Source organism: Diaphorina citri, unplaced genomic scaffold (assembly GCF_000475195.1).
Source record: "Diaphorina citri unplaced genomic scaffold, Diaci psyllid genome assembly version 1.1 scaffold54, whole genome shotgun sequence".
NCBI classification, from domain to species: Eukaryota; Metazoa; Arthropoda; class Insecta; order Hemiptera; family Psyllidae; genus Diaphorina; species Diaphorina citri.
In genome coordinates this window covers 482,267-507,548 of record NW_007377491.1, presented here as the reverse complement: position 1 = coordinate 507,548, position 25,282 = coordinate 482,267, and the positions used below count along the sequence as shown (strand labels likewise).

The window sequence follows — 25,282 nt, the reverse complement described above, 5'->3', positions numbered from 1 at the left end:
AGGACACGGACAGTCTGGTTGACAACGAAGCTGTCATTGTGTACGATGAGAGAACAGCTTTGTGATACCCGAGGAAAAGAGTAGTACACTTCTTCCTCGCCGAAGTGTACAGGATATTTTATACCAAGTATTTTTCTAATGTTTTTACACAAGGTAATTTTGTGTGTTTTTTTTTCTTCTTTTTAATATACAGTAGAACCTCGATTATTTCAACTAATTGGGACCGAGGGTAGTTGAAATAATCAAAAGTTGAAATAATTGAAATTCCGTATAAAACAATGAAAAAGGGGCAAAATTTTTAGATACAAAAAACAAAATAGTTGATAAATACTCTATTTTGAACTGATTTTGAGGTTGAAATAATAGAGAGTTGAAATAATCGAGGTTCTACTGTACCAACCTAGTAAATCCGTCCTGCGGAAGTGATTAGGTTTTTATTGTAAAAGTAGGTACTTTTAATGCCAGATTTTGTTTACATTTTTTGAATGAGTCATCCTTAAGAGTTGAAAAAACTGCTTTGCATCAATTAGGTTCCTTCATAATGTAAACAACTTCTGACAATGGCCGGAATCCGTTTTATTTTTTATCTCTGCTGAATTTAGAAAAATGCAGGGGTCAAATATTTACAAAATAGGTATATATAGTATTGTCGAATGTATAGACAAAGATCTTCAGTTTTGCCCCTGGATCTTTGTGTAACCTAAAGGTAGAACTTTCATAGTTAGTAGGACTGTTGAATATCTATCTATTCATATATTTTTCTGGATGTACTTAATAAGATAACTGACAGATCCTTCCTGCGATTAAAAATTCATGTCTTGAGAACTTAATGGTGCTCCATTTTTAGAACATTACTAGATTTCAGTGGTATAATTGAAACATCACTAGAAATCAAACTGCAATCGAAATCGAAACTATGACATTGGTTTGTATAGTTAAAAGTTCACTACTGTTATTGTATACTAAAAATACATGTACAGAAATAAAGAAAGAAAAAATAATAGATTTTAGGGTTGGTGTATAATTGTATAGATTTTTTTTTTGTACTTAAAACTGGTAGGTATGTAAAACTTTTATAAATCTATTATGTATGCCTAGGGCTACTAAATTTTTGGGAGACTAAAAAAAGGACCTTCTTGTACCTACTTACCTACCTACACAGCTCTTGCGGAAATAATGAAAATTGAATTTTACTTTTCTAATATTTTTTTATTTAGGTACTATTGAAATTGAAATCAACATGAATCTGTACAATAGCAAGATGGTTAGGCAGGTTAGGCATTTCAAATATTTTTTTTATGTATGTAATTACTTCTTTTTATTAAAATTAGGTATATAATTTTCTTATCCTCAAACGAGAAATTTAAAATTATGTTTTTAATCATAAAAGTGTGATGTGAAATAAAATGAATCAAGGACAATTTAGTGTCCAGTGAATTTTAAGTTGTTAGGATTTTATTTTACCATTATTTTTCATTTTATTTTAAAAGGTTTGATCAAGGGAACTGTAACATTGAAGGTATTATCGTAGTTATCGTCCCAAAATAAAGACAGATAGAAGGATAGAAGAAAGCCAGCACTGGGCTGAAGAACAAGTGATTTTCTAACAAGTCCTTTTAAAAACTACTTTTTCTTACTTTTTTAATACCGACACCTATTAATTCACGTCTTGGTTCTATTATTGGGGCTTTGTTTGATACGCCCTCTGTTGATTATTAATAATATTGTGATTATATTTTGTCTTTTATACCTACCTTTATTTTCAACTATGTATTTTTTTTTATAGCATACAAACTTTTTTTCCTTAGGTAGGTACATTACATGTAATAAATAATCCTAAAATTTAGATGGAAAACAAGGAAACATTGACTGAAAAATATTCAGGTGATTCGGTAGTTTGATACTTTTTTGATCTAAAATTAAGACTGTCCCCAGTTAAACTCTTTTTTATTATACCAGAAATTAATAATGTTAAAATTTGTGGTATAAAAAAAGTAAATATTTAACATTTATTTTATTTAAATTGTAATGTAATAGGTAGATACAAAAAATGTGCAATGAAGAAAAAGTTTGTTTGCTTGTTTTTTTTTTTTTTTTTTTTTTTGCCTGTTTTTATTATTATTATTATTTTCAAATGTCACAGTAAACTCCAGACTGTCGTTTTTTGAAATGGGATCAAAACTTTTCGAACTTTTCCACCGACCACTCCTTCCCCTTACCAAATGTCCTTTCAAACTTTCGGGTTATTTGTTATGCTGCCATTTCTCTTTTATCCTCTCTAAACTTTTGCCAATACCCTAATCCCAAATAGGTCGGTGTAGGTATTGGGACATTCAACTCTCAATTCGGAACAGAAAGAACTTGAATGAGAAATTGAACAGAAAGAACTTGAATGAGAAATTGAACAGAAAGAACTGGAATGAGAAATTTCCCAAACACCAACACGAAAAATATTCTACCTAACATCACAATAACATAAATCTTTCAATATCTACTTCCTTCCTTCTTTCTTTCTCTCTCTTTCTCCCTCTCCATACTTCCTTACGCAATGTAAAAAATAAAATTACATTACTTTCCTTCCTATAGGTATAGGATAAGGAAAGTAAAAATCGAAGTTTGTTTGAGGTTTGATAAAGGGAACTGTAACTGCTAAGGTCTTAACGAGGACCAGTTTGATGTAAGCACATAGTACTCCCATTACCTACGGCAAAACAAATGGTCGAACCTCCAATTACCCACCACGCTCGTCAGTGTTCAACTCAAAAGAACCTCCATGTTTCGCATACCTCGACACCCGACACCCCAGCCATCGCGATGGCTTCTATTCCCTTACAACTTGACTGCCGTGTATTTTTTGTTTATGCAAAATGCAATGCAAAATTAGTGGAGATGTCATTACTTCGCGACTCGCAAGGATTAAAAAATAAAGTCTGAAATTTGGAATGAGAAGTTCTTTTACTTCGCGATTCGCGAGGATTAGGTAAATAAAGTCTGAAGTTTGGAATGAGAAGTTCTCATTAGACTTTGCATTTTCCAAAAGTCATGATGACGCAATATTGCAGGAAAAGAACTTTGAAAACAATGTTTGGATAAATATCAGGTAGGTACCTATATTAGTTTCTGTGACGTCAGAATATTGAAAATACATAGTTCTAATGTCTCAAGTTGTGTTCAGAAACAGTGCAAATTTTGCTTTCAAGTAGGTAGTTTTCAAGTATTACACTTTCTAGACCTCGCCGAAAGCAATAGGGTAGGAAATTCTCTAGCGTATAATTTCTTCCTAGTCTTCTCATCCCTTCTCTCCCCTTCTACTTTCCTTTCTATATCTCCCTCTCTGTTTCTCTCCCTCCCTTTCTATCTCTACGTCCTTCTTTCTCTCTCCCTTCTCTAAATACTTCCATCCAATACCCTCCTTGTTTCTATTTCCTTTCCTCAATCTTTACTACTCTCTTTCTCCCCTCCCACTCTCACCCTTCATCTCTCCTACCTCCTTATTTCCCGCTCCCACCTTTCCCTTTTTTTCTCAATCTCTGTTACTTTCAGTCTCCCTCCTACACCCTCCATTCTCTCCCTCTCCTTCCCTCATCCAAATCTGCATTACTCTCTTCTTTCCCCACAATAAATCTCTCTCTTTACCTTTTCTTTCCTCAATCTTTTTTTCTCGTCCTCATTCCTACACCCTTCATTTATTTTCTCTTTCTCTCCCTCTCTCATATTTTCCCTTTTCCTTCCTCAATCTCTGTTACTCTCGTTCGCCCTCCTACACCCTCCATTCTCTACCTCTCTTTCCTCTCCCCCTCCTCCTAACTCTCATTTCTTGTAACATTTTCCATTCCCACCTACGCGCGACCTTTCTTTCTCTCCCTCTCTCATATTTTCCCTTTTCCTTCCTCAATCTCTGTTACTCTCGTTCGCCCTCCTACACCCTCCATTCTCTACCTCGCTTTCCTCTCCCCCTCCTCCTAACTCTCATTTCTTGTAACATTTTCCATTCCCACCTACGCGCGACCTTTAACGCCGTCAGATTTAATGCTGTTGTTTCTATCTGACAATTTCCCCCTTCCTCTATTTTCGCAATCTAAAGTGTGGGAGTATTAGCCGTGGGAATTTTTCAGAGGAGGGAGGAAATTCTATCTGACAATTTCCCCCTTCCTCTATTTTCGCAATCTAAAGTGTGGGAGTATTAGCCGTGGGAATTTTTCAGAGGAGGGAGGAAAAACAGGTAAGGGAAGGAGAGAGGGAATTAAATCATCCCGTTCGTCTGAGAATTATGATGACTTAGTTTGTGAGGTCAGGAACTCCGCAAACGGGTCGTTTGAGAGATGAGAATAAATTTTCTTCAATGCCAGCGGCTATAGCACGTTGTAATGCATCAGTTATCCTTGTAAGCGCTAGACCGCGGGATCGACTCCCACCCGAGGCGGATTTTATCCTGAACAGATAATGTTCGTTCACGGAACGGCTGGTTTTCTCCTATCCTGTCTTCCTTCTTTCTTAGATTTCGGGACGATAAGACCCTAGCAGTTACAGTTCCTTCTATCAAACCTCTTGAAAAAAACATTCTTTTTTTACATTCGATTATTGTTATTTGTACCGGATCAATAAAGTAAAGCACTGTGGTTGGTATCTGGATGGATGACCGTGTGGGACAACAAGGGAGTACTGTAAGAACTCTTGGCTAGGCTATCTCGAGATGCGTTCAGCCTCGTGAAGACATTTGAGGAACTGGTTGAAATACCAGCAAAAGGCGAAGTATAAAGGCTTGATAAGACCTTAGCAATTAAAGGGCTGCCTCTTGAAAAGAAAAAAAAACTAAAATAGAGAGAGAGAGAGAGGAAGGAAGGAACCCTGCTGATATTCACCCCTGCTGTGGCATTGATAACAAAAAAAACCCTCAACCTTGTGGTGACGTCACAAATTTTCTTTTTCCCCAAAAACTTCTGGTGGCGTTTATTTATGTTTACCAAAGGGAGGGCGGAAATACGGACTTTCCCAACACTTGAAAAAAGAAAAAATAACGAAAGTAAAGACTCCTTTGACACCTATTAACTGAAAGTTTCAGTCTGAAACTGTTTTTCGTAAAATAAAACTGAAAATTACGGGAGAAAAAGAGAACACAAGTGAATAAATGTCACTTAAATATCCTTAAGATGCAGAATATGCATACAACCACCTACATAATAATTATGTCTCTTCTTTCTTTCTTCATTTCTTTCTCACTCATTCTCTCTCTCTCCCTCCCCCCCCTCTCTCTCTCTCTCTTAAATTGCAAAAGAGTGCGACATTGCCCTGCCCCGCCAAGTTATCATTCATACTAAAAGTGTAAAACAAGGAGAAATTCGAGATAATCATATACAAAGTAAGATATTGGTACTCTTAATAAGTAGGTACATTTTATTTACACTAATTTGTAGGTACTAGGTATGTAACAGATGATATGGCTATGATATGACACAATACCCTAAGCCCTATCCTAACCTAAGCCATACCGTTCCACTTGGGAAAATTCCACAAAAAAGTCCAGCCCCAGCCAAGAACTGAACTCCTTACCTCCGACTCAGGAATCGACGATGTTGCAACCGGGCGTCAAATTGATACTATAAATTGATTAATCACCATTTTTCCTTGCAGAGTGTATAGTTTTCATTGGAGATAGTTACTTGTGCTTGTTTCTATTTCCTTTCCTCAATCTTTACTACTCTCTTTCTCCCCTCCCACTCTCACCCTTCATCTCTCCTACCTCCTTATTTCCCTCTCCCACCTTTCCCTTTTTTTCTCAATCTCTGTTACTCTCAGTCTCCCTCCTACACCCTCCATTCACTCCCTCTCCTTCCCTCATCCAAATCTGCATTACTCTCTTCTTTCCCCACAATAAATCTCTCTCTTTACCTCTTCTTTGATAAATAGTTGAAACTATTATTTTTTACGAGACTACTTAGAACTGGGATCAAGTTTTTCTCTTCTTCTTCTGTTTCTTCTTCTTCTTATTCTTCTGAAAGGGTAGGTAAGTAGTTAATAGACATCATACTTAGGTACATAGGCCCATCAAACAGTTTCAGAAATCATGTTAGTGGATGTGCCATATCCATATCTCCATTCCATTAAAACTCACTCTTGGTCTACTTCTATTGGTGGATGTGACAGTTTTACCTTAATTGAATACAGTGAATACATTAATACCTGTACTTCTCATTTAATAATGTGGTCAATGTAGTCAAGTATAGGTAAGTACTCGTAAGTGTACCTAGGTTATTTAAATCTAATAAAATGTATTATCAATCAATTTTTTGTCCCCCGGACTTCATTCCTGAAATGAAATCTAACCACTCCTTGTTGTTATCTTCTACAAAAGGGATTTTGCGGCATTCCCTAAAGACATTAGGTACTTTTAGCAATATTGAAGTACCCATTTACCTATAGGGATACCTGTAAAATTGTACATAGGTACATATATAAAATTATTTAGGTAGATACATCATGTTCCTCTTTCATAATAAAATATGATTGTCCTTTGAATGTTTGAGATGACAAAAGGTTACACCGAGGGGTACTAGAAATTATTTTACAATAAATTTATTTTTCTGGGATGAGATGGTGCTTGTCATTTTCTAGTACCAATTTTTTGACGAACTTTTATTGGCTTGTCTGGCAGTGTCGTACACAAGATGAAAAGATGGTGGGGAAAAAAATAACATTATTAATTTAATTTGCCTACTTATACCTACTTGCACATAATACTTACCTTTACCATAGGCTACATACCTATAACCTATTTCATTTTCATTTAAAGTTATATTACCTATGACGTAGGTACATAAATCATTTTGTGGACCATTTTCGTTAAAGCCAAATAAAGGCCTTCGCCTTAACTCACTTGAAACCCGATTTGCCTATTCTACCTAGGTATTTTAGTACCTATATTTTCCATTCATACTTCTACGTACCTACTATCTATATCTACCTTTGTTGTACCTTATCGTAATGAACCCTGTGACCCAGCATCCCATAAGTTTAGACAGCATTCGCACTACACCACTATAGTGTTCTCAGGGACCTCTGTATATCTCTATGTAAGCACTTCATTATCTAGTAACACCATTGTTCAATATCGAATATTTTTATCATTGAGAATATAGTACAGAGCACTGGAGGTATTATTCAATAGATAATTATGTACCCACACCTAAGGTGCGTAAAAGGTATTCATTGTGATCACCTGTCTTCCTTCGCTCTTCGATTTCTTACATAGGCTGGTAACTACGTGTAAAACGGTAACACTTACCAACTTATACATAACACCTACCTATATTTCCATACCAAAAACTCCCATGAGGTCATCAGGGTTCAAAGAAGTTACAGAACTATGTAGGTACCTAAATATAGGTACGTAACTTAGGTACCTATACATTTACTATAGGTCAGAACGTCACTATTCGCAGAGCGTTGCACAAAATCTTATACAAACTCCTATCGTAGTCACATTTTCCACCGTAGAACTGTCTTCTACGTACGTTAACCCATATTAAGGTCGGTTATTGACACGGTCACTTGGTCACCGAAAATAAACAACCCAGAATACGCTTACAAGTGATGTTTTATTTCGGCAAAATTTCGCCATCGTCAGCAAATAGTCGAGAAGTTTAATTGCCTTCTGCCCTGGGGTGAGTAACACCTTACAGTGCCGACCTATAAAGGGTGATACACCTTAAACCCCGTTCCCACTTCGGAAAAAAAAATCGTGTCGTATGTAGTGGGGACACTCTCATTTAAATGGCATTGCCTACAGGACATTCCCTGTCTTCCTTCGCTCTTCGATTTCTTACATAGGCTGGTAACTACGTGTAAAACGGTAACACTTACCAACTTATACATAACACCTACATATATTTCCATACCAAAAACTCCCATGAGGTCATCAGGGTTCAAAGAAGTTACAGAACTATATATAATGTAGGTACCTGAATATAGGTACGTAACTTAGGTACCTATACATTTACTATAGGTCAGAACGTCACTATTCGCATAGCGTTGCACAAAATCTTATACAAACTCCTATCGTAGTCATATTTTCCACCGTAGAACTGTCTTCTACGTACGTTAACCCACCAATATTTCCCAGTACTGTGCATAAAATCACTTGCTGTAAACCCCTTTCCCAGAACTGGCCCAACAACACCATTCCTTTCACAAATGGGCCCCACTGGCCCCAGCATACCATTGACGACGTGATGGTTACCATGACAACGCGGAGGGCCTATTCCATGGTGTCGTACTGGACCTTCTTGATCTTGAAATACCGGTAGATGGAGTAGCCAGTCACCGTTGATAGGGCGGCTAAAGCCAGCATGCTTCCCACGATGAACGGGGCAGTCTCACTACGTCCGCCACCTGTCCTGGGGTCCGAACACATGTGATCTGAAAGGCTAAAGCCAGCATGCTTCCCACGATGAACGGGGCAGTCTCACTACGTCCGCCACCTGTCCTGGGGTCCGAACACATGTGATCTGAAAATAAATGAGACTCGTTAGCATGGCCACGAAGAGGAAATCGTGGGAGCAATAAATAATCAAAATCAAATCAAAGCTGTTCTCGGAACGGTTGGTTTTCTCCTATCCTGGCTTCCTTCCATCTTCGTTTTCGGGACGATAAGACCTTAGCAGTTACAGTTATCTAATTCCCTCTATCAAACCTCTTAAAAAAGTGCCATCAGTTCCAAGGCAATGGGATCGAATGAACCCCCCTGTAAACAGACCTAGGTTGTGTTGCTACTCGTAGAATCTTAGGGATTTTTAATAGATCGGTACATACTACATAGTTGTAGAATTTTTAACACATCACAGTAGAAATATGGATTGGTATGTAAGAATGTTTCAATGATAAGGTATCTAAACCTATGTTCTAATTTGTACTCCGATCTTTTCAACGTATATCATCTCTACCTGGTGAAATTAGTTTAGAATTGAGATGGTTCAGTGGGGAAAAAAGCCAGGCCCCCCCCCCCCCCCCCCCCCCCCCACCGGCAGTCTAAGCATGGTCTCGAACATTTGATTGAAAGGTATACATACAAAGATTAACAAACATTTATGGAAAACTCGGTCTCAAATGAACAAAATTTCCTTGCTTTGGCCGGTTTTTGAAGGCGTGATCTCCTAATTATCAGGAATTTGGACCAGAAAGTTCATTAAAGACCACTAGACCATCCTGTAAAAACGACAGTCTTACTTTCCTCGCTCGAAACTCTTAACATATGTTTCATCAACCAGCTTAACACATAGCATTCGTCCACCCTGAATAAGTGTGTAAATGCAATAATATTCATTTTGTATAACAAATCCTACCTCTAACATTTGTCGACATAAAAATGGTGTCGAGTCTTATTGTTGAATGTGATAAGTAATTCGACACTCCCCTAACATATCAAATCAAATCGTGAATTTATTTATGTGTGTTAAAGCAGAGCCTTTTCACAACTTTTGTGGATATCACAATTATCCCAGAATTACATCAAATCAAATCGTGAATTTATTTATGTGTGTTAAAGCAGAGCCTTTTCACAACTTTTGTGGATATCACAATTATCCCAGAATTACTAAAGTGTAAGTGCTTCGTTTGCAATCAATTTCCATTTATCAAGAATCTTTTTACACATTTAATTCCGTTACTGATAGCTACTCGATTAAAGTAGCTACTCAATTGTCCTCACGAAGCTGAGTGCATCCCGAACTCCAAGCGCAGGAGCCGAAAAAACTTCGATCCTGCCGAGAATCGAACTTCGATCCCTCTGGCGTGCAAGTCTTGTGTGACAACTTCTCGACCACGGAGTTCTCATTGCTATTACATATTACAACGAGTTTAAATTAAACTGTGGTCCCAGCCATCAACGATTCCCCTCTATCTCTTTTACCTTGGCCATAGCCTTCCGATTTGAACATGAACGGCTCCGTTTTGAATTCCCTCAGGAGCAGAGTGGCTGTTGTGTCAGGCATATCTGGATCGGTGAGTTCTATGGACAGGTCTCGATGACAGGTGAATGCCTGACCCACTGGGGTAGGGTAGAGGACAAAGCTGTTGTCTTGCGGTGTGGAGAAACGCAACGTACGACCTGAGGAAAAACATTATTCTTACCCTTATACACTCACGTTCAATAAAAGAGAATCGAGATTTTTAGTATTTTACAGGATGCCCTGGATTTCAGCTAATAGTGTACGTAGAAGAGCCCAAGTAGTATCAATTGAAAGACAATTTTCTTGTTTATAAGGCACATTACCAGCAACATTGCTCTGGAAGAGGTATGAGAGGCAATACCCCAAATAACCGTCCAAAATCTCATGGGATTTGAACTCACGACCTCCAGTGCGATGTTCTGAATTTATTTACTCACCAGGGAATCTGAAATGTTCAAATTCCTTCTCATTGGAGCTACATTCCAGTAGAACATTCTGAATGTACCATCGCTCTCCGCCAGGAGTCTGTAAGAAAACGAAGTTTATTTCTTATCATCCAAAGATTTCAATATATTGTTTTTCTTTTTACCTTATGTTGTAGGTATACTGTTTTTTAAGGCTTTATGGCAGGAGTTTCACGCAGCGAGCTCTTCCACCCAACCTAATTTATGGTCCTATCGTCCCAAAGAGAGGAGGACAGAATGAGAAAGCCAAAACAACTAATTTCTAATTTGTTCAGGACAATTTCAAACTAGCGCAGTGATTAAACTCCGATACAGAGCATTTAATATTTTAAATTGCTCCATGGGTAAAGCAATAAGTATAGTAAGTAAATTTAGTTTGCACAGTAAAAATTAAAAATCACAGGAGGTCATGGAGAGATCAACGCTATATGTCCGCTATACCTAGCTGTTACAGTGGTCAAGGCGCTCGCCTGAAAAGGCCGTGAATAGCCGCATTCCGGGGATAAATCCAACAGACCCCTTCTCACAACAATTTTTATGAGCAAAATTTTAGATAGTTTTAGCTAACTTGTGTACCTACTCTTAATATTTTCAAAAACGCTGGTTCCGGCCCCTCTTGAGAAGTTCAAGTCCGGGCCAAATGAGCCCGGGTAGACCCCTTTGTGGTCCTGCTGATAAACAGGAGGGCACGGCCCAACCTTAAGGTCTAAAGCCCATCACTAATACCACTAAACCACTAAGGATCCAAATATTCTAAATGCGCAACTAACTAAACCAATCCCTCCTGGATTCACTGCATAATAAAACATTAATAGTCATAGGAAAAAAGAAAAACTGTCCAAACCACCGTGGTCTGACAATACGGGGAAAGCAGGTTCAAGACCAGAGGGCCCTATTCGATAAACGACTCTACACTACTCAATTTTCACTCCACACTCGGAAAAACTTCACTCCGTTTGTCAATATTTTCTGCACGTGGAGTAAAAATATTGAGGAGTGCGAAGTTCGGGTTTATTGGAGGAACAGGCCACTGGAGTCTATTCCCAAGAATAGCTCATCCCTGAAGGGGATTTAGCTAAACAGATGATATCCTTTTCAAGCGAAAATACCCACAATGGAACATTATTTTCAATTAGCTTCAAAATAAATCGCAACACTCTTCGAACAGACCACGATGGCTTAGGTTTACGTAGCAGTAAGACAACCCTCTGTGTATATCATTATTGAGGGAACAAAAAAAGGTAATATTTAGTGTGAATTAAAAATATTGTAGGTAAATAGAAAAAGATTTTTTTTTTCATGCTCTACGAAAAAATAAAATTTCAACAACGATCAGTTACAATACAATTTTATCTTAGGTGTGAGTACGGATAAAATAAGTTAAGTAATCGAGTTTAGGTATGTATACTATTTAGTTGAGAGTCTGGAGAACATAATTATATGTATTTCAAATTGAAATCTATCAAGACTCAAGAGATACCTATTTTATTTATTTTCCTCTTAATTAACTAACCAGAGGACAAAGCGCTTTAAAATCAAAGCTTTAAATGACGAAGAAAAAAATTGGCAAAATCCTAATTAATGTATCACTAGGTATTAGTTAGGTATAAAAGTGTTTGGTTTGCGGGTACCTAACTACTCCAATATGTTCTCAAGGTAGGTATTCAAATGCAAGGGGAAAACTCGACTACCCAACTCTTTATAAAACACATGTGAAATTTAATCTCAATGTTTTCCTAAAAGTATTAAATTAATTAGGTATAAGTATACTTTATAAAAATTAAAGAGAAAATTTTCGTCGTGTTTTTTACATGAAACAAATGAAAAACGATGCTCAATTTTTGGTGCATGTAATATCGATAAAAAGGAGTTAATGGAAAACAACATTTGGGATTGTAAAAATCAATGGTTAAATTTGATTTGAAAAACACTAAGTAGAAAATTATTTGCTGAATAAATTTCGGATAGAATAAAAGTGTTGAAAAAAACTGATATTAGTGTGGTGTGGGCAGGTAGCCAAAATTCAGAAGACATGGGTGCCACGACTTGTTGTTCACCAGGATTATTATTATTAGTATTATTTTAACGTGCGTCATTCAGATGTTTAGAAGGGTTGTAGAAAAGATGATGTGTTCACAAAGATGTAGAACTTCTCATGTTTAGAAGGGAGCTCTAATAGCTCTCCTAATCCGAAGGACTGGTATTTGAGTCCCAGTTTTACCCTGAACTCGATACACGAAACTCAAAACAAGTTACGAAAGCAAACGACGACAAAACTCAAAACTCCTCTTTAGACCCTCATTGGGAAGAAATGACATGGAAAGTGAAAACTTCTATTTTATTTTGTTCTTGACTGTTGATTGTACTGATTTAAATTTGTTAACAACGAGAAAGGTCCTACAAAATGAACTATTCTATTCTACTCTTTCAAATAGATTTATTTCTATTCTATTTCTCGTTTTCAATTCTATCTATCCTAGCATCTTCTCTATTCTAGAAATCTATTTCACGTTCTACCCTCTTCTACTTAGATAAGAGATAAGAGCTCCAGAAAGAGGGTCTATATTCTGAATCAACCTAGAAGCTCTCTGTCAACATCAGTGTTTCCCAACCTTTTCTCTACGATCGCCCCCTTTCAGAATTTGTACAGATTATCGGAACTGTGATCCCCCCCCCCATCCCTCCGTCGACTGGTCTACCACTTTCAAACTGTCCATCGCCATAGATAGCTGTAAAAAAAAGTTTAAACGTTCAATCAACGAGTTAATAAAGGGTCTCGGATCATTATTTTTTCAATAGCTTTGATAGAGAGAACTGTAACTACTAGGGTCTTATCATCCCGAAATCGAAGAGAGAAGGAAGTCAGGATAGGAGAAAGCCAGCCGTTCCGAGAACTAACATTATCTTTTAAGGATAAAATACGCCCCGGGAGAGAATCCAATCCGCGGCCTAGCGCTTACAAGGCAGACGCGCTACCAACCAAGCTAACGCTGGCTTGGTCGAATTTTAAAAGACATTTTACTCACCCTTTTGGTAGCATTGACTAGAATATTTTCTGTTGGCACATTGAGAGAGGAAACAAAAAAAGACATCAAAATTGTAGAAGGTAGATTGCACAAATTTTGGTATGTCGAATGTTGGGGATATTCCCTTAGCTTTAATCCCCTGACGCCTGTCATCACATTAGGTAATGGAAACAAACATGGGAGGGGTGGGTAGAGGAGGGAGAGAGAAAAAGTGAAATAGAAAAGAGAGAGACGAGGGAGTGAGAGGGAACTAAGGGAGGGAGGGAAAAGTAAGGAAAAAATAAGAGAAAAAAAATAGTCGGCGACAACATAGCAACTAGCAAGTAGGTAAATCACGAGTTATTATTATTATTATTATTTTTTTCTACAAAAACCTTGCTTAGACTGCGGCGCGACGTAAAATGACTTTTCTGTCCTATCTCAGCACAGGTAATTTCGACTGACTGACACGATGTAGGGCTCAAAACCTTCTTTATTGAACTTAATGAGCCGCCTCTAGTAAGAATGAACCAATCCACACTTACTTGTAGTCGTAGTGGTGGTAGGTGTTGCTCTGATCCGCGGTTCTTTCTTCTGAGATCTTCGAGTGGAAGGTTGTGGTTTGAGTCCCTCCGTCGACTGGTCTACCACTTTCAAACTGTCCATCGCCATAGATAGCTGTAAAAAAAAGTTTAAACGTTCAATCAACGAGTTATCAAAGGGTCTCGGATTATTATTTTTTCAATAGCTTTGATAGAGAGAACTGTAACTGCTTAGGGTCTTGTCATCCCGAAATCGAGAGAGAAGGAAGTCAGGATAGGAGAAAGGAGAAAGCCTGCCATTCCGAGAACTAATCTTTTAAGGATAAAATACGCCCCGGGAGAGAATCCAATCCGCGGCCTAGCGCTTACAAGGCAGACGCGCTACCAACGTACCAACCAAGCTAACGCTGGCTTGGTCGAATTTTGAAATAGATCTCACTCACCCTTTTGGTAGCATTGACTAGAATATTTTCTGTTGGCACATTGAGAGAGGAAATAGGCTCCGAGTTTTGTGAGGCTGGGTGTGCGATCAAATATTGGAAGAGACAATTCAACAGGAGAAGAGCTGGGGAAACAAGTGAACATTTGAAAAAATGCATGCTTTTACTACAAAAACATCTAATTTTTTCCACAGAATATTGACACACAAGATGCCTCTGTACATTAAGGTGTCTACGTGTATTTTAATTTCAAATCAAACGACCCAGTAAAAGTGACTTCAAAGTGGTACATACCTCCCTGAAACCATGTGGGTAATAATAGTTTTGTGAGGCTGGGTGTGCGATCAAATATTGGAAGAGACAATTCAACAGGAGAAGAGCTGGGGAAACAAGTGAACATTTGAAAAATGCATGCTTTTACTACAAAAACATCTAATTTTTTCCGCAGAATATTGACACACAAGATTCCTCTGTACATTTTAAGGTGTCTACGTGTATTTTAATTTCAAATCAAACGACCCAGTAAAAGTGACTTCAAAGTGGTACATACCTACCTAAAACCATGTAGGTAATAATCTTATATAATTTAAGGATGATCATTGCTAGAGATTATGTAAGGTTATTAATTTTGTCTTGTATTGATATAGAATTCATACAACCATTACAAGAATTTTCAAGCCGTTTGTCGGATGCGTAGGTATAATAACAATATTTACCTAGAATGTTCTATAAATAATCTCTACTTAGGTAACCAAATTACCTATGAGTGGTTAGCAACCACTCAGCTCCAAACTGAAATAGACTACAAAACATTACTTTCCTTCCTATGGATAAGGAAAGTAAAAAATTGATGAGAATAAGCCCTCTTCAAATGGCCAAAATGTACCCCAAATTTTATCAAACTCAAGACACAAGATCGTAGGTATAATTCCGTACTGGGCTATTGGTAAATAATAATATGTGGAAAATTACCATTAATAAATTACCTAATACTCATATCAACTTTGGCAATGATATTGTTCAAAGTTCAAACTACCTAGCTACCTATATCCACGTACAAAAGATGAAACCATCTTTCGCAAACCAGGAAATGGGGATTCAAACCATACTTACACAAATAGCACGTAGTACATTTAGTCGAACACATTTTAATTCACAAAAAAGTTAACACTCGAAAAGTCGAATTGTTAAAAAAAAAAAAAAAAAAAAAAAAAAAATGGACCAATTGCAATACTTTCTCATTACCTACTTTAGTAATAGAAAGTAAGAATATTAGAATATTTAATTATTTTTTCCGGATTTCAAATGAAGTGGATTCAAAACTTCTCACTCGACTTTTTTTTTATTATTTTAATCCTGGATGTTTTTGCAACAGTTGTAGAGTGGGTTTATAACTTTGTAAAAAAACAAAAAAACGCTAGTAGCATAAATTTCTATACCAAACCAAAAGAGGGGGGGAAAAAGACATCAAAATTGTAGAAGGTAGATTGCACAAATTTTGGTATGTCGAATGTTGGGGATATTCCCTTAGCTTTAATCCCCTGTCGCCTGTCATCACATTAGGTAATAGAAACGAACATGAGAGGGGAGGAGCGGATAGAGGAGGGAGGGGGTATATTAAGGAGGGAGAGAGAGAAAAAGTGAAGTGGAAAAGAGAGAGACGAGGGAGTGAGAAGGAGGGAAGGGAGGGAGAAGTAAGGAAAAAAAAAATAAGAGAAAATAGTCGCGCACAACATAGTGAGTTTTTTTCCTATCAGAACCTTGTACATAAATGACTTTTCTGCCTTATCTCAGCACAGGTAATTTCGACTGACTGACACGATGTAGGGCTCAAAATCTTCTTTATTGAACTTAAAGGGCCGCCTCTCGTAAGAAAGAACCAATCCACACTTACTTGTAGTCGTAGTGGTCGTCGAGAAACAGGAAGAAGGAAAACATGGCAGGGAGGGAAGGAGGGATACATGGAAAGAAGGGAAGAAGGAAGACATGGGAGCTAAGGAAGGGGAGAGACACGGGGAGGGAAAGGAAGAAGATACAGAGAAGGAAGAAAGGAGAAAAAGACATAAGGGAGGAAGGATGGAAACATAGAAAGGAGGATAGAGAAAAGGAGGGATACATAGGACGGAGGGGAAGAAGGAAGACATAGGAAGGAGGAAAGAATCGAGAGAATTGGGAAAATGAGGGAGGGGGGGAATGACAGAGACATATGAAGGAGGAAAAGGAACGAGGAAAGGGGAAGAAAGAAAGATCGGAAACATGGAATAGGAGAGTGAGAGACATGAGAAAGAGGAAAGGAGGAAGACATAGGGAAGGGGATAAGAGAAAGAGAGAGAGAGAGAGAGAGATACCAAGGAAGGAGAGGATTACAAAGGAAGGAGGAAAGGAAGAAGTCATGATAAAGACGAAATTAGGGAGTCATCGGGAACAGGGAAATAGGGGGTGTAGGAAGGATAGGAGGAAAAAGATGGACGCTTGAGGGGGATAGGGAGTTCAAATTCCAATACATCCTTTTTCTCTTCAGATTCAGACAGAATAGTTGTCATAACCCCCCTCCTCCTCCCACCTGGGTGTCATCCCCCCCCCACCCTGGGGTGGGGGAAGAGGGGAGGGAGGACACTGTTAGAAATATCCAACACATCTTATTAGACATATCCGGGTGGGGCAAGTATTAGGAAATAATAATAATAAGAAGTAATAAATGAATATAACTTGTTAGGTAGACTGTCAAGGCGTGTCCAAACATAGTCGACCCGCCATCGATCGATGTAGATCCACATCGATTCACAATAAATTCACATCGTTCGACAGCCGTCGACTCTGTGTGGACACACCTTTATGATGTTGAGCACGCTATCCCTCTCTGTGTGCAGTGGGCAGTGGGAAATCCTTTGGGAAAATGAAAGTAAGTGTAGGTGGACATTTGAATTTTATGTGGGTAGATCGCAGTGTCCTTGGACAGAGCAAAGTTGCATTCAAGAACAGCCATGTAGGTGGACATTTGAATTTTATGTGGGTAGATCGCAGTGTCCTTGGACAGAGCAAAGTTGCATTCAAGAACAGCCATTTTTTTTTTTACTGATCATTGTACAAACACTTCCCAAGCACCCGGGGCTGGCTTTCTCCTGTCCTGCAATTCTTCTCGATAAGACCCTAGAATTTCCTGTTTCCTCTATCGAAGCTAAAAAAAAAAAAAAAATCTTTTATGAACGTCCATTTGACGTCCATAAAAGTTTGACTTCAGAGTAACTGTTTTTCCTTTGTAATATTACGTCACAATTTTTGTGAGGTGAGAAATTAAGTTTCCTCTGGATTAGGGAGCAGTCTCACCCAAAATTACATTACTTTCCTTCCTATAGGAAAGGAAAATAAAAAGAGAGAGACCGAGGGAGGGGAGGGGGGGTGATGGCCTTTGGTTGAAGTTTCTGAAGACTCAGTGGTCCCGTGGCGTAGACGCGTCCATTGTGAGAATTACCAACTGCATTACCGGGATGATGTGAGGAAGGAAAGGAGCCTGCTACTACTACAATATCCAAAAAGAGATAAGGAGGAGAAATGTCATAGCATAGAGTTTACCAGGGTTAAGATACCTGCCTACACTTTACACCATTTTATTGCACTTTTTTCTCCTATAAAATTTTTCCGTCTTGTAATCAAGTTTATTATCCTTACGTGAGATGCTCCTATTTCTAATCTTCTTCTCCTTGTTAGATCTTCCTCCCTCCTCTTTCGATTTTCTTCCTCGTAATTATTCTTGTCCGATATCCCTTCTCTCTCTCTCTCTCTCTCTCTCTCTCTCTCTCTCTCTCTCTCTCTCTCTCTCTCTCTCTCTCTCTCACTTTTTCATAGAGTGCCGTAAACCAAAAGAGAAAGAAAGGGAGAGGAGGGCCGGCGTCAGGAGAGAGGGAGGGAAGGAAAAGAAGGGAGAGAAATTTGAAGAAAATATTGGTACAGGGGCGTGGCTCGGGTGCTCTCTTTGAACTGAAAGAGAGAGAAAAAATTGCCAAATCAGAAAACTGATGGACACTAGTATGATCTAAAAAAAAAAAGATTAAATGCCAGCTTAATTAGTTTGGAAGGCAGCGCGCTTAAAGCACGTGGTTGCGGGTTCGATTTCCGCCCCGGGAATATCCTAAAGTTCCTTCTCGGAACGTCTGAGTTTTTCTACCTTGTTTTTCGGATCGACAAGAGTGACAAGACCTTCGCTTTTCTTTCTAATAATAAAGCGATTTAACTACAAGGTCATTCGCGTTGACTTCTAGTTCAAATTCAAGTTTTACTCTTGAAAAAGTAGAAAAGATCCTGTTGTTAATGTCCACACAACGAATAACATATAATAAATAATGAGAATAGATCTAATGAACTTACAATGATGGATTCCTTCGGTTTCTGATTTCCAGCTAAGAAGTTCAGGTTGGTACAGGGGCGTGGCTCGGGTGCTCTCTTTGAACTGAAAGAGAGAGAAAAAATTGCCAAATCAGAAAACTGATGGACACTAGTATGATTAAAAATAAAAAATAAAAAAAAACAAAGATTACTCGTAAATGCCAGCTTAATTAGTTTGGAAGGCAGCGCGCTTAAAGCACGTGGTGGCGGGTTCGATTTCCGCCCCGGGAATATCCTAAAGTTCCTTCTCGCAACGTCTGAGTTTTTCCTATCTTGTTTTTCGGATCGACAAGACCTTCGCTTTTCTTTCTAATAATAAAGCGCTTTAACTACAAGATCATTCGCGTTGACTTCTAGTTCAAATTCAAGTTTTACTCTTGATAAAGTAGAAAAGATCCTGTTGTTAATGCCCGCACAACGAATATCGTATAATTAATAAATAATGAGAATAGATCTAAAGAACTTACAATGATGGATTCCTTCGGTTTCTGATTCCCAGCTAAGAAGTTCAGATTATCGAATTTAACATTCTTACTCGGGTCCTGCTGAATTCTTTCAAGTTTCTTCTTCAGATTTTCATCTGAAACAAATTTCAATACATATTGGTAATAGAAAGCAAAAAAGGTTTAAATTCAATGTCTCTACAACGAACGTTGAAATGTACCACGTTACCGGGAATCGAATCCAGGACCTTCAGCGTGCAAAGCTTAGTGTGATACCCACTCGAGCAAGAAGGTTGCTTTAAAATACTCTTTTTGTTACGTACCTACTATCTATTCCCGTTGGTCTAGGGCACTCTAGGGGTATTATTAAAATATGGCGTTTGTTAAATAGGTAGATACTTACTCAAATTCAAATGCGTCATCTCCGCCAAATGTTGAATGAAGTTGGAGAATAAATCCTGAGGTGTCCTCCCGTATACTTCTCGCCATACTAACTCATCCAGGAACTGTTGAATAACTGACGTCTGCAGACTGACTAGTTTGGACTGAAAGAGAATGAGGCTTTGTTTCCCATTTATTTATTTTTCGTAATAATAATAATAAATAAAAAATAAGAAGAGGTTTGAAAAAGGGAACTGTGCCTGGTCTTATCGTCCCGCAATCAAGAGAAGAAGAAAATAAAGGACAGAATAGGAAAAATCCAGCCGTTTCAAAACGAACCTCATCTGTTAAAGATAAAGTACTCCGAAGGGAATTGAACCCGGAACCTAGTGATTAGAAGGCAGACGCGCTACAAAGGATCTGTTTAGGATAAAGTACTCCTGCGACGGGAATCGAACCCGGAACCTTTGAACAGAGGCTCTTTGAGTAATATCCCACCTGTAGCAAAGACAGCACTGTAGTTCTCAGATAGTGCATAACGTTGTGATTATGATGGGCTCCGGACAAGCTAAGGTTTTGATCTTGATACGAAGGACCTTCAATGACATTGGTAAATCCGAGCCCGATCAGAGCTTGCTTGCTAATGCTGGAGTCAATGAAGATTGTGGAGTCTAGCGGACAAGCTAAGGTTTTGATCTTGATACGAAGGACCTTCAATGACATTGGTAAATCCGAGCCCGATCAGAGCTTGCTTGCTAATGCTAGAGTCGATGAAGATTGTGGAGTCTAAATGTACCTGTGGGACATACAGATAGAATAGTTTCTAAACGGGATACTTTGTCAAGTAGCATAATAACTAGAGATACATTGTCCTCACTTGACTAGGGTATACCCTAGGCCCTAGGGTTAGTCAACTATACCCTAGTCAAGTAAAGACAAAGTATTCTAATTCATTCGCCAGGTATACAGACGGAAGTCAATAAGTTGTCTCTAACTCAGACTGTTCATTGTGAGGTTATGGTTATAGACAGGGCTAGACTAGGCTAAGCTTGAAAAAAGTGGCAGATTTTTTTCGTTTTATATTTTTAATTTTCTAGGTTTTTTAATAGAAAAAGAAATCGAGATAGAATAGTTTCTAAACGGGATACTTTGTCAAGTAGCATAATAACTAGAGATACATTGTCCTCACTTGACTAGGGTATACCCTAGGATTAGTCAAGTAAAGACAAAGTATTCTAATTCATTCGCCAGGTATACAGACGGAAGTCAATAAGTTGTCTCTAAGTTAGACTGTTCATTGTGAGGTTATGGTCATAGACAGGGCTAGACTAGGCTAAGCTTGAAAAAAGTGGCAGATTTTTTCGTTTTATATTTTTAATTTTCTAGCTTTTTTAATAGAAAAAGAAATCGTTGTCCTAAATTAAAGTTGTTGTTTTCAAATGCTCGGAGTTGACTATCAGGTCATTTTCCCTATACCTAAGGATACTTATATCTTCTTCTTTTTTGCTAACATACCCAGTCCAATAAACTCCGTAGGATGTGAATGCCATACTTCTGTTTCACCTTATTGTCCAGGGGTTCAAAAGCTTTGAGCTTAATATTGCTTGAATCCACTTCCATCACTCCCAGGACGTCTACTTTGGAAGTTTCATTCAGTCCAACACTCAACACAGCCACCTGTTGTAATGAAACAGAAATTTGAGATTAATAATGTTGAAATATTGAACTTTAGCATGTAGGTACCCAGGACGTCTACTTTGGAAGTTTCATTCAGTCCAACACTCAACACAGCCACCTGTTGTAATGAAACAGAAATTTGAGATTAATAATATTGAAATATTGAGCTTTAGCATGTAGGTGTTTCCAAGAAGTGACACCAAAGTCTTTTCCCTGGTTCTTCTAGGGGAGACAGATTCAAAGGTTTCTATTGCTATAACTACTTAAAAAAAAAGAAGAACTGTCACAACAGAGTTCTGTTAGGTGAAAGCTGGCTGATTGAATCTGCAACCTAGCACTTACAAGGTAAGTGCACTACCTTCCGAGCTAACTAGGCTGGAAATGCTGGCATATATGCTTACAAGGCAGGCACGCCACTTTCCAGGCTAACTGGCATCGAGCCAGCCTAGTTACCTTGCTGTTTAGCGCGTCTGCCTTGTAATCGAACATCGAACCCGCGGCCTAGCGGGTTCGATTTCCGCCTGGGGCGAATTTTATCCTGAACGGATAATGTTCGTTCTCGGAACGGCTGGATTTCTCCTATCCTGTCTTCCTTATCTCTTCGTTTTCGTACAGTTCCCTCCATCAGACCTCTTATATATAAAAAAGAGGTATTTATTTACCTTGAAGCACTGTTGAAATAAACATCACTGAGTTCAGAACAAAATGAGGTTTTATTTCAATGTAGTCGTGGACCCCGCAACATTGAGCTTTCCCTGTGGAGGCATTTCTTAAAAGTAGTGAATTTGTGACTAATGCTCAGAAGAAGTTTCGCACCCATTTAGATTTTCCACCCTTCTCATCCGATCTTAGTTCGTGCGACTTTTTTTTAATGGAAATATGTTAAAAACAAGGTGTATATTTGTTAAAAACAAGGTGTTAAAAACAAGGACTCCCATTTAGATTTTCCACCCTTCTCATCCGATCTTAGTTCGTGCGACTTTTTTTTAATGGAAATATGTTAAAAACAAGGTGTATATTTATTAGACAAGGACCCTGGATGAGTTAACGGGTGCTTTTTATCGAGAAATTCGTGCTATAGCCCAAAAAATGCTGGAGACTGTATGATATATTCGAAATTAGGGCGATGTTTCGGCTAGCGTTGTTTTCCACACCTGATCACCATCACAAACAAAATACCCAAAAAAAGTAAACCTCATTTTGTTATCTTTCATTTAAAATAAATAGCACTCTTTTATCTTGAAAATTGAACGTGTAGCATCATTTTAAAAACCGTCAGGTAACTCTGGACCACCCTGTACCTACCTCAATCCGTTCATTTTTGCCCCCCATGCGAGCAAACTTCTCCTGACTAGCAGAAATGCACACGGCTCGCATCAAGCCATAGAAATATTCCAAGTATTCCAGATCCACTCGTACCCAGTTGAGAACTTGGACTATTTGAGATTGGAACAGCCAATGATAGATGAGCTTGAGAATGGTGATGGGTGGGTGAGATTCACCTTCAAACAAGGAATAATAATAAACCTGTGGACAAACAAAGTATCACCAGAAATTTTAGAAGGGGTGTGACATGAAATTTAAGGTGAAAGCTCAGACTATTGATCAGGGTTAAACAGCCTTTTCAAGGGGTGGGCACAATCAGTCCAAACAAAAAATCTGGAGTGTGAACAAAAAATCTGCAACATCAAGTTGAAGGATAAAGAAAAGAATTGCTTTGTTGCCTAACATTTGGATAGTTTTTTTGTGCTTTTGATAAAATTTGGCAAAATTGTTCAACACATAGAGGGAATTTGGTCATCAGATTTTGGAACAAATTGGGTTTTTCTGGGGAGTTTTATTTCACCACTACTCCGGAAATGTTTGTTCAAATTTGATTAAATTTAGCTGACATAAAGACATTTGATCTTCAGATTTTGATCTTGAACAGCATCATTTTTCCTCAAAGTTAGGGTTGCCTTACACCTCAGCCACTTTGGGCTTTTTGTGCATAGCTCTTTTGTGTACAGATTTTGGCATCAATCAGATGCTATAGGTACTTACCGAGATCCATTTGGAAGGGCAACATTCACTGACCCACACAAACCCTCCACTGTGAGGAAATTTCTGAATGTTTGGATAGATCCCCAGCTTGTATGGGATTTGACGGCCCAGTTTATCTACATGCACCTGACACAACTGGTAGTTTCTGATTAGACCTTTCTCAAACAGCCACTCAGTGAACTTGTTTGGAGTCAAGATGATTGCATTTTTCACACTGATATCTGAAGATGAAAGAAAGAGATTCTGATTAGTCAGATGAATGACAAATTAAAATAGCACTGTTCCCTATTTACTGAAATGAACTTAGACACCTAACTGTGTTGAAAGGTGGAACAGATCCTTTTTTTTTGTATGTACCTACCTACTGTATTATCAAGTACTAGTCATAACATGCACTGGCATATATCCCATCCCACAGTTCCCATGGCACAGGGAAGGGTACCAGGCATTAGGGAACCCCAACAGGTCATATATGTATTATGAAGCCCCTAAGAGTAGTTAAGGATCCAGGGGACCCCAGGCAACAACTTCTGGAGGAACCCCCAAAAGAATATTGATCATAGGTCATAGGTGTACCCCACCCCTGCCCTAAGAGTAGTTAAGGATCCAGGGGACCCCAGGCAACAACTTCTGGAGGAACCCCCAAAAGAATATTGATCATAGGTGTAAGTAAAGATATGGATGATAAATGTGTTTGAAACTGACCTATTGCCATTTTTTCTTGTTTGTATCTTTCTTCACTGACATACTGACGTCCGAGATTTGGTTTTGGTACAAAATTCAAGGTGGATGGTGCAGAATCGCTCGAGGATTTGTTAGGAGGTACCATTTTCACTGAAAATAGAACAAGTTGGTTTGATTAGGCTTGAAATGATGTAATAGTAGATAATACACAAGAATATCATTTTCTACTTCACTACCATGCAAGTTAATTTTGGCAACTTCTCAGGAGAAAGTAAACACAGTGATTTAATTAAAGCTCTGAAGATATCTGCAGTGTTAAACTTTGTCCAATCTAGTACAATCACCACACTATGAGATCAAAGTTTTCAGTATACAATTTTACACTTAGCTAGTTTCTAGATCTCTTTATCTCTGTGTACTCTACCATAGTTTTTTATTGGATTTCACTGCTTTGTCTCTTCCTCAGTACCTCTCAAAGTCTCAAAAAGTGTTCCATTTTCTGGGCCTCAAAGGGCACATTGTATCTTTGTTGCATTCTCCTCTAACATAGAATTCACACACTGCTGTCATAGACTCTGAAAATGATGAGAATTTGAAGTTGTTAACAAACTTAGAATGATCATTGAAAACAAAGTTTAGTAAATATTTGGTGAGCCAACTATGTAGCATGCATTGTCTGCCTTGGAAGTTAACTTGCAAGATAGCATGCTTACCAATGACCATGCACTTTGCCCATTTTGGCTTGGGCATACTTTATCCTCCACAGATGAAGTTTGTGGGACATTGTGAACCTGGGAGTGAATAGAACTATTTTTGCTTGGGCAATCAATGTGTTGAGAGTGATAGGTACCCTGTAGGGTAAACAAAAAATACTCACTGTCCATTCCAGGAAATGGAGATGGTAGAATGTCATGTTGGTTTTCCAATGCTATTTCTATGTCAAACTTGATGTTCTCTACATTGGCGACTAGACACTCCATGATTGCGGGCTGTGCACACACTAACAAATGAGTTTGTTCTGCTGGAAATTTAGTAATCTTAGTACAAACTCAAGAAGATGGTTATCAACACTTTATGATAGGTTGGTTACAACCACAGTACACAGTAGGTAAGTAGTTCTATAGTTGGAAGTTGAAGCCTGCCTGCAGTATGTTCACAATCACTGTTCCACTTGGCTGCTATAGCATTTTATTTTCCATTTTCAACTTCTACTTCTGTACTTTGCAATCACTTGCACTGTTGCAGTTGCACTTGCGGATAATGCGGATTCCCTTTA

The 25,282-nt window shown here is 38.3% G+C and overlaps 3 protein-coding genes across 3 annotated transcripts; all 3 read right to left on the bottom strand.

Annotated features, from left to right (window-relative positions):
* Positions 1-8,148: 8,148 nt before the first annotated feature.
* LOC113470594 lies at positions 8,149-10,903 on the bottom strand. The gene is made up of 4 exons (XM_026829143.1): positions 10,879-10,903; positions 10,382-10,492; positions 9,905-10,102; positions 8,149-8,415 (listed from the first exon to the last, which is right to left on the bottom strand). The coding sequence occupies exons 1-4, from the start codon at positions 10,901-10,903 to the stop codon at positions 8,255-8,257; spliced, it is 495 nt and encodes a 164-aa protein (XP_026684944.1). The 3' UTR covers positions 8,149-8,254.
* Positions 10,904-13,929: 3,026 nt separating this feature from the next.
* On the bottom strand, positions 13,930-15,581 carry LOC113470588. The gene is made up of 3 exons (XM_026829138.1): positions 15,509-15,581; positions 14,399-14,520; positions 13,930-14,091 (listed from the first exon to the last, which is right to left on the bottom strand). The coding sequence occupies exons 1-3, from the start codon at positions 15,540-15,542 to the stop codon at positions 13,930-13,932; spliced, it is 318 nt and encodes a 105-aa protein (XP_026684939.1). The 5' UTR covers positions 15,543-15,581.
* A 3,220-nt stretch (positions 15,582-18,801) lies between these two features.
* LOC113470584 lies at positions 18,802-24,986 on the bottom strand. Its single transcript, XM_026829133.1, has 10 exons — positions 24,884-24,986; positions 24,028-24,156; positions 23,323-23,543; positions 22,585-22,806; positions 21,118-21,279; positions 20,314-20,398; positions 20,101-20,273; positions 19,625-19,766; positions 19,242-19,358; positions 18,802-18,842 (listed from the first exon to the last, which is right to left on the bottom strand). The coding sequence occupies exons 1-10, from the start codon at positions 24,984-24,986 to the stop codon at positions 18,802-18,804; spliced, it is 1,395 nt and encodes a 464-aa protein (XP_026684934.1).
* Positions 24,987-25,282: the final 296 nt, after the last annotated feature.

Coding starts and splice junctions, on each gene's coding strand:
- LOC113470594 (XM_026829143.1), bottom strand. CDS start 10,903: ATGCGGCTATTCACGGCCTTTTCAG. Junction 10,493..10,878: donor GCTATTCACGGCCTTTTCAG/GCGAGCGCCTTG, acceptor TTGGATGATAAG/AAATAAACTTCGTTTTCTTA. Junction 10,103..10,381: donor TGAACATTTCAGATTCCCTG/GTGAGTAAATAA, acceptor GTTTTTCCTCAG/GTCGTACGTTGCGTTTCTCC.
- LOC113470588 (XM_026829138.1), bottom strand. CDS start 15,542: ATGTGTTCGACTAAATGTACTACGTGCTATTTGT. Junction 14,521..15,508: donor ATGTACTACGTGCTATTTGT/GTAAGTATGGTT, acceptor TTGTTTCCCCAG/CTCTTCTCCTGTTGAATTGT. Junction 14,092..14,398: donor TAGTCAATGCTACCAAAAGG/GTGAGTGAGATC, acceptor TTTTTTTTACAG/CTATCTATGGCGATGGACAG.
- LOC113470584 (XM_026829133.1), bottom strand. CDS start 24,986: ATGGAGTGTCTAGTCGCCAATGTAGAGAACATCAAGTTTGACATAGAA. Junction 23,544..24,027: donor ACAAGAAAAAATGGCAATAG/GTCAGTTTCAAA, acceptor TTTCATCTTCAG/ATATCAGTGTGAAAAATGCA. Junction 20,274..20,313: donor ATTTACCAATGTCATTGAAG/GTCCTTCGTATC, acceptor CTTGTCCGCTAG/ACTCCACAATCTTCATTGAC.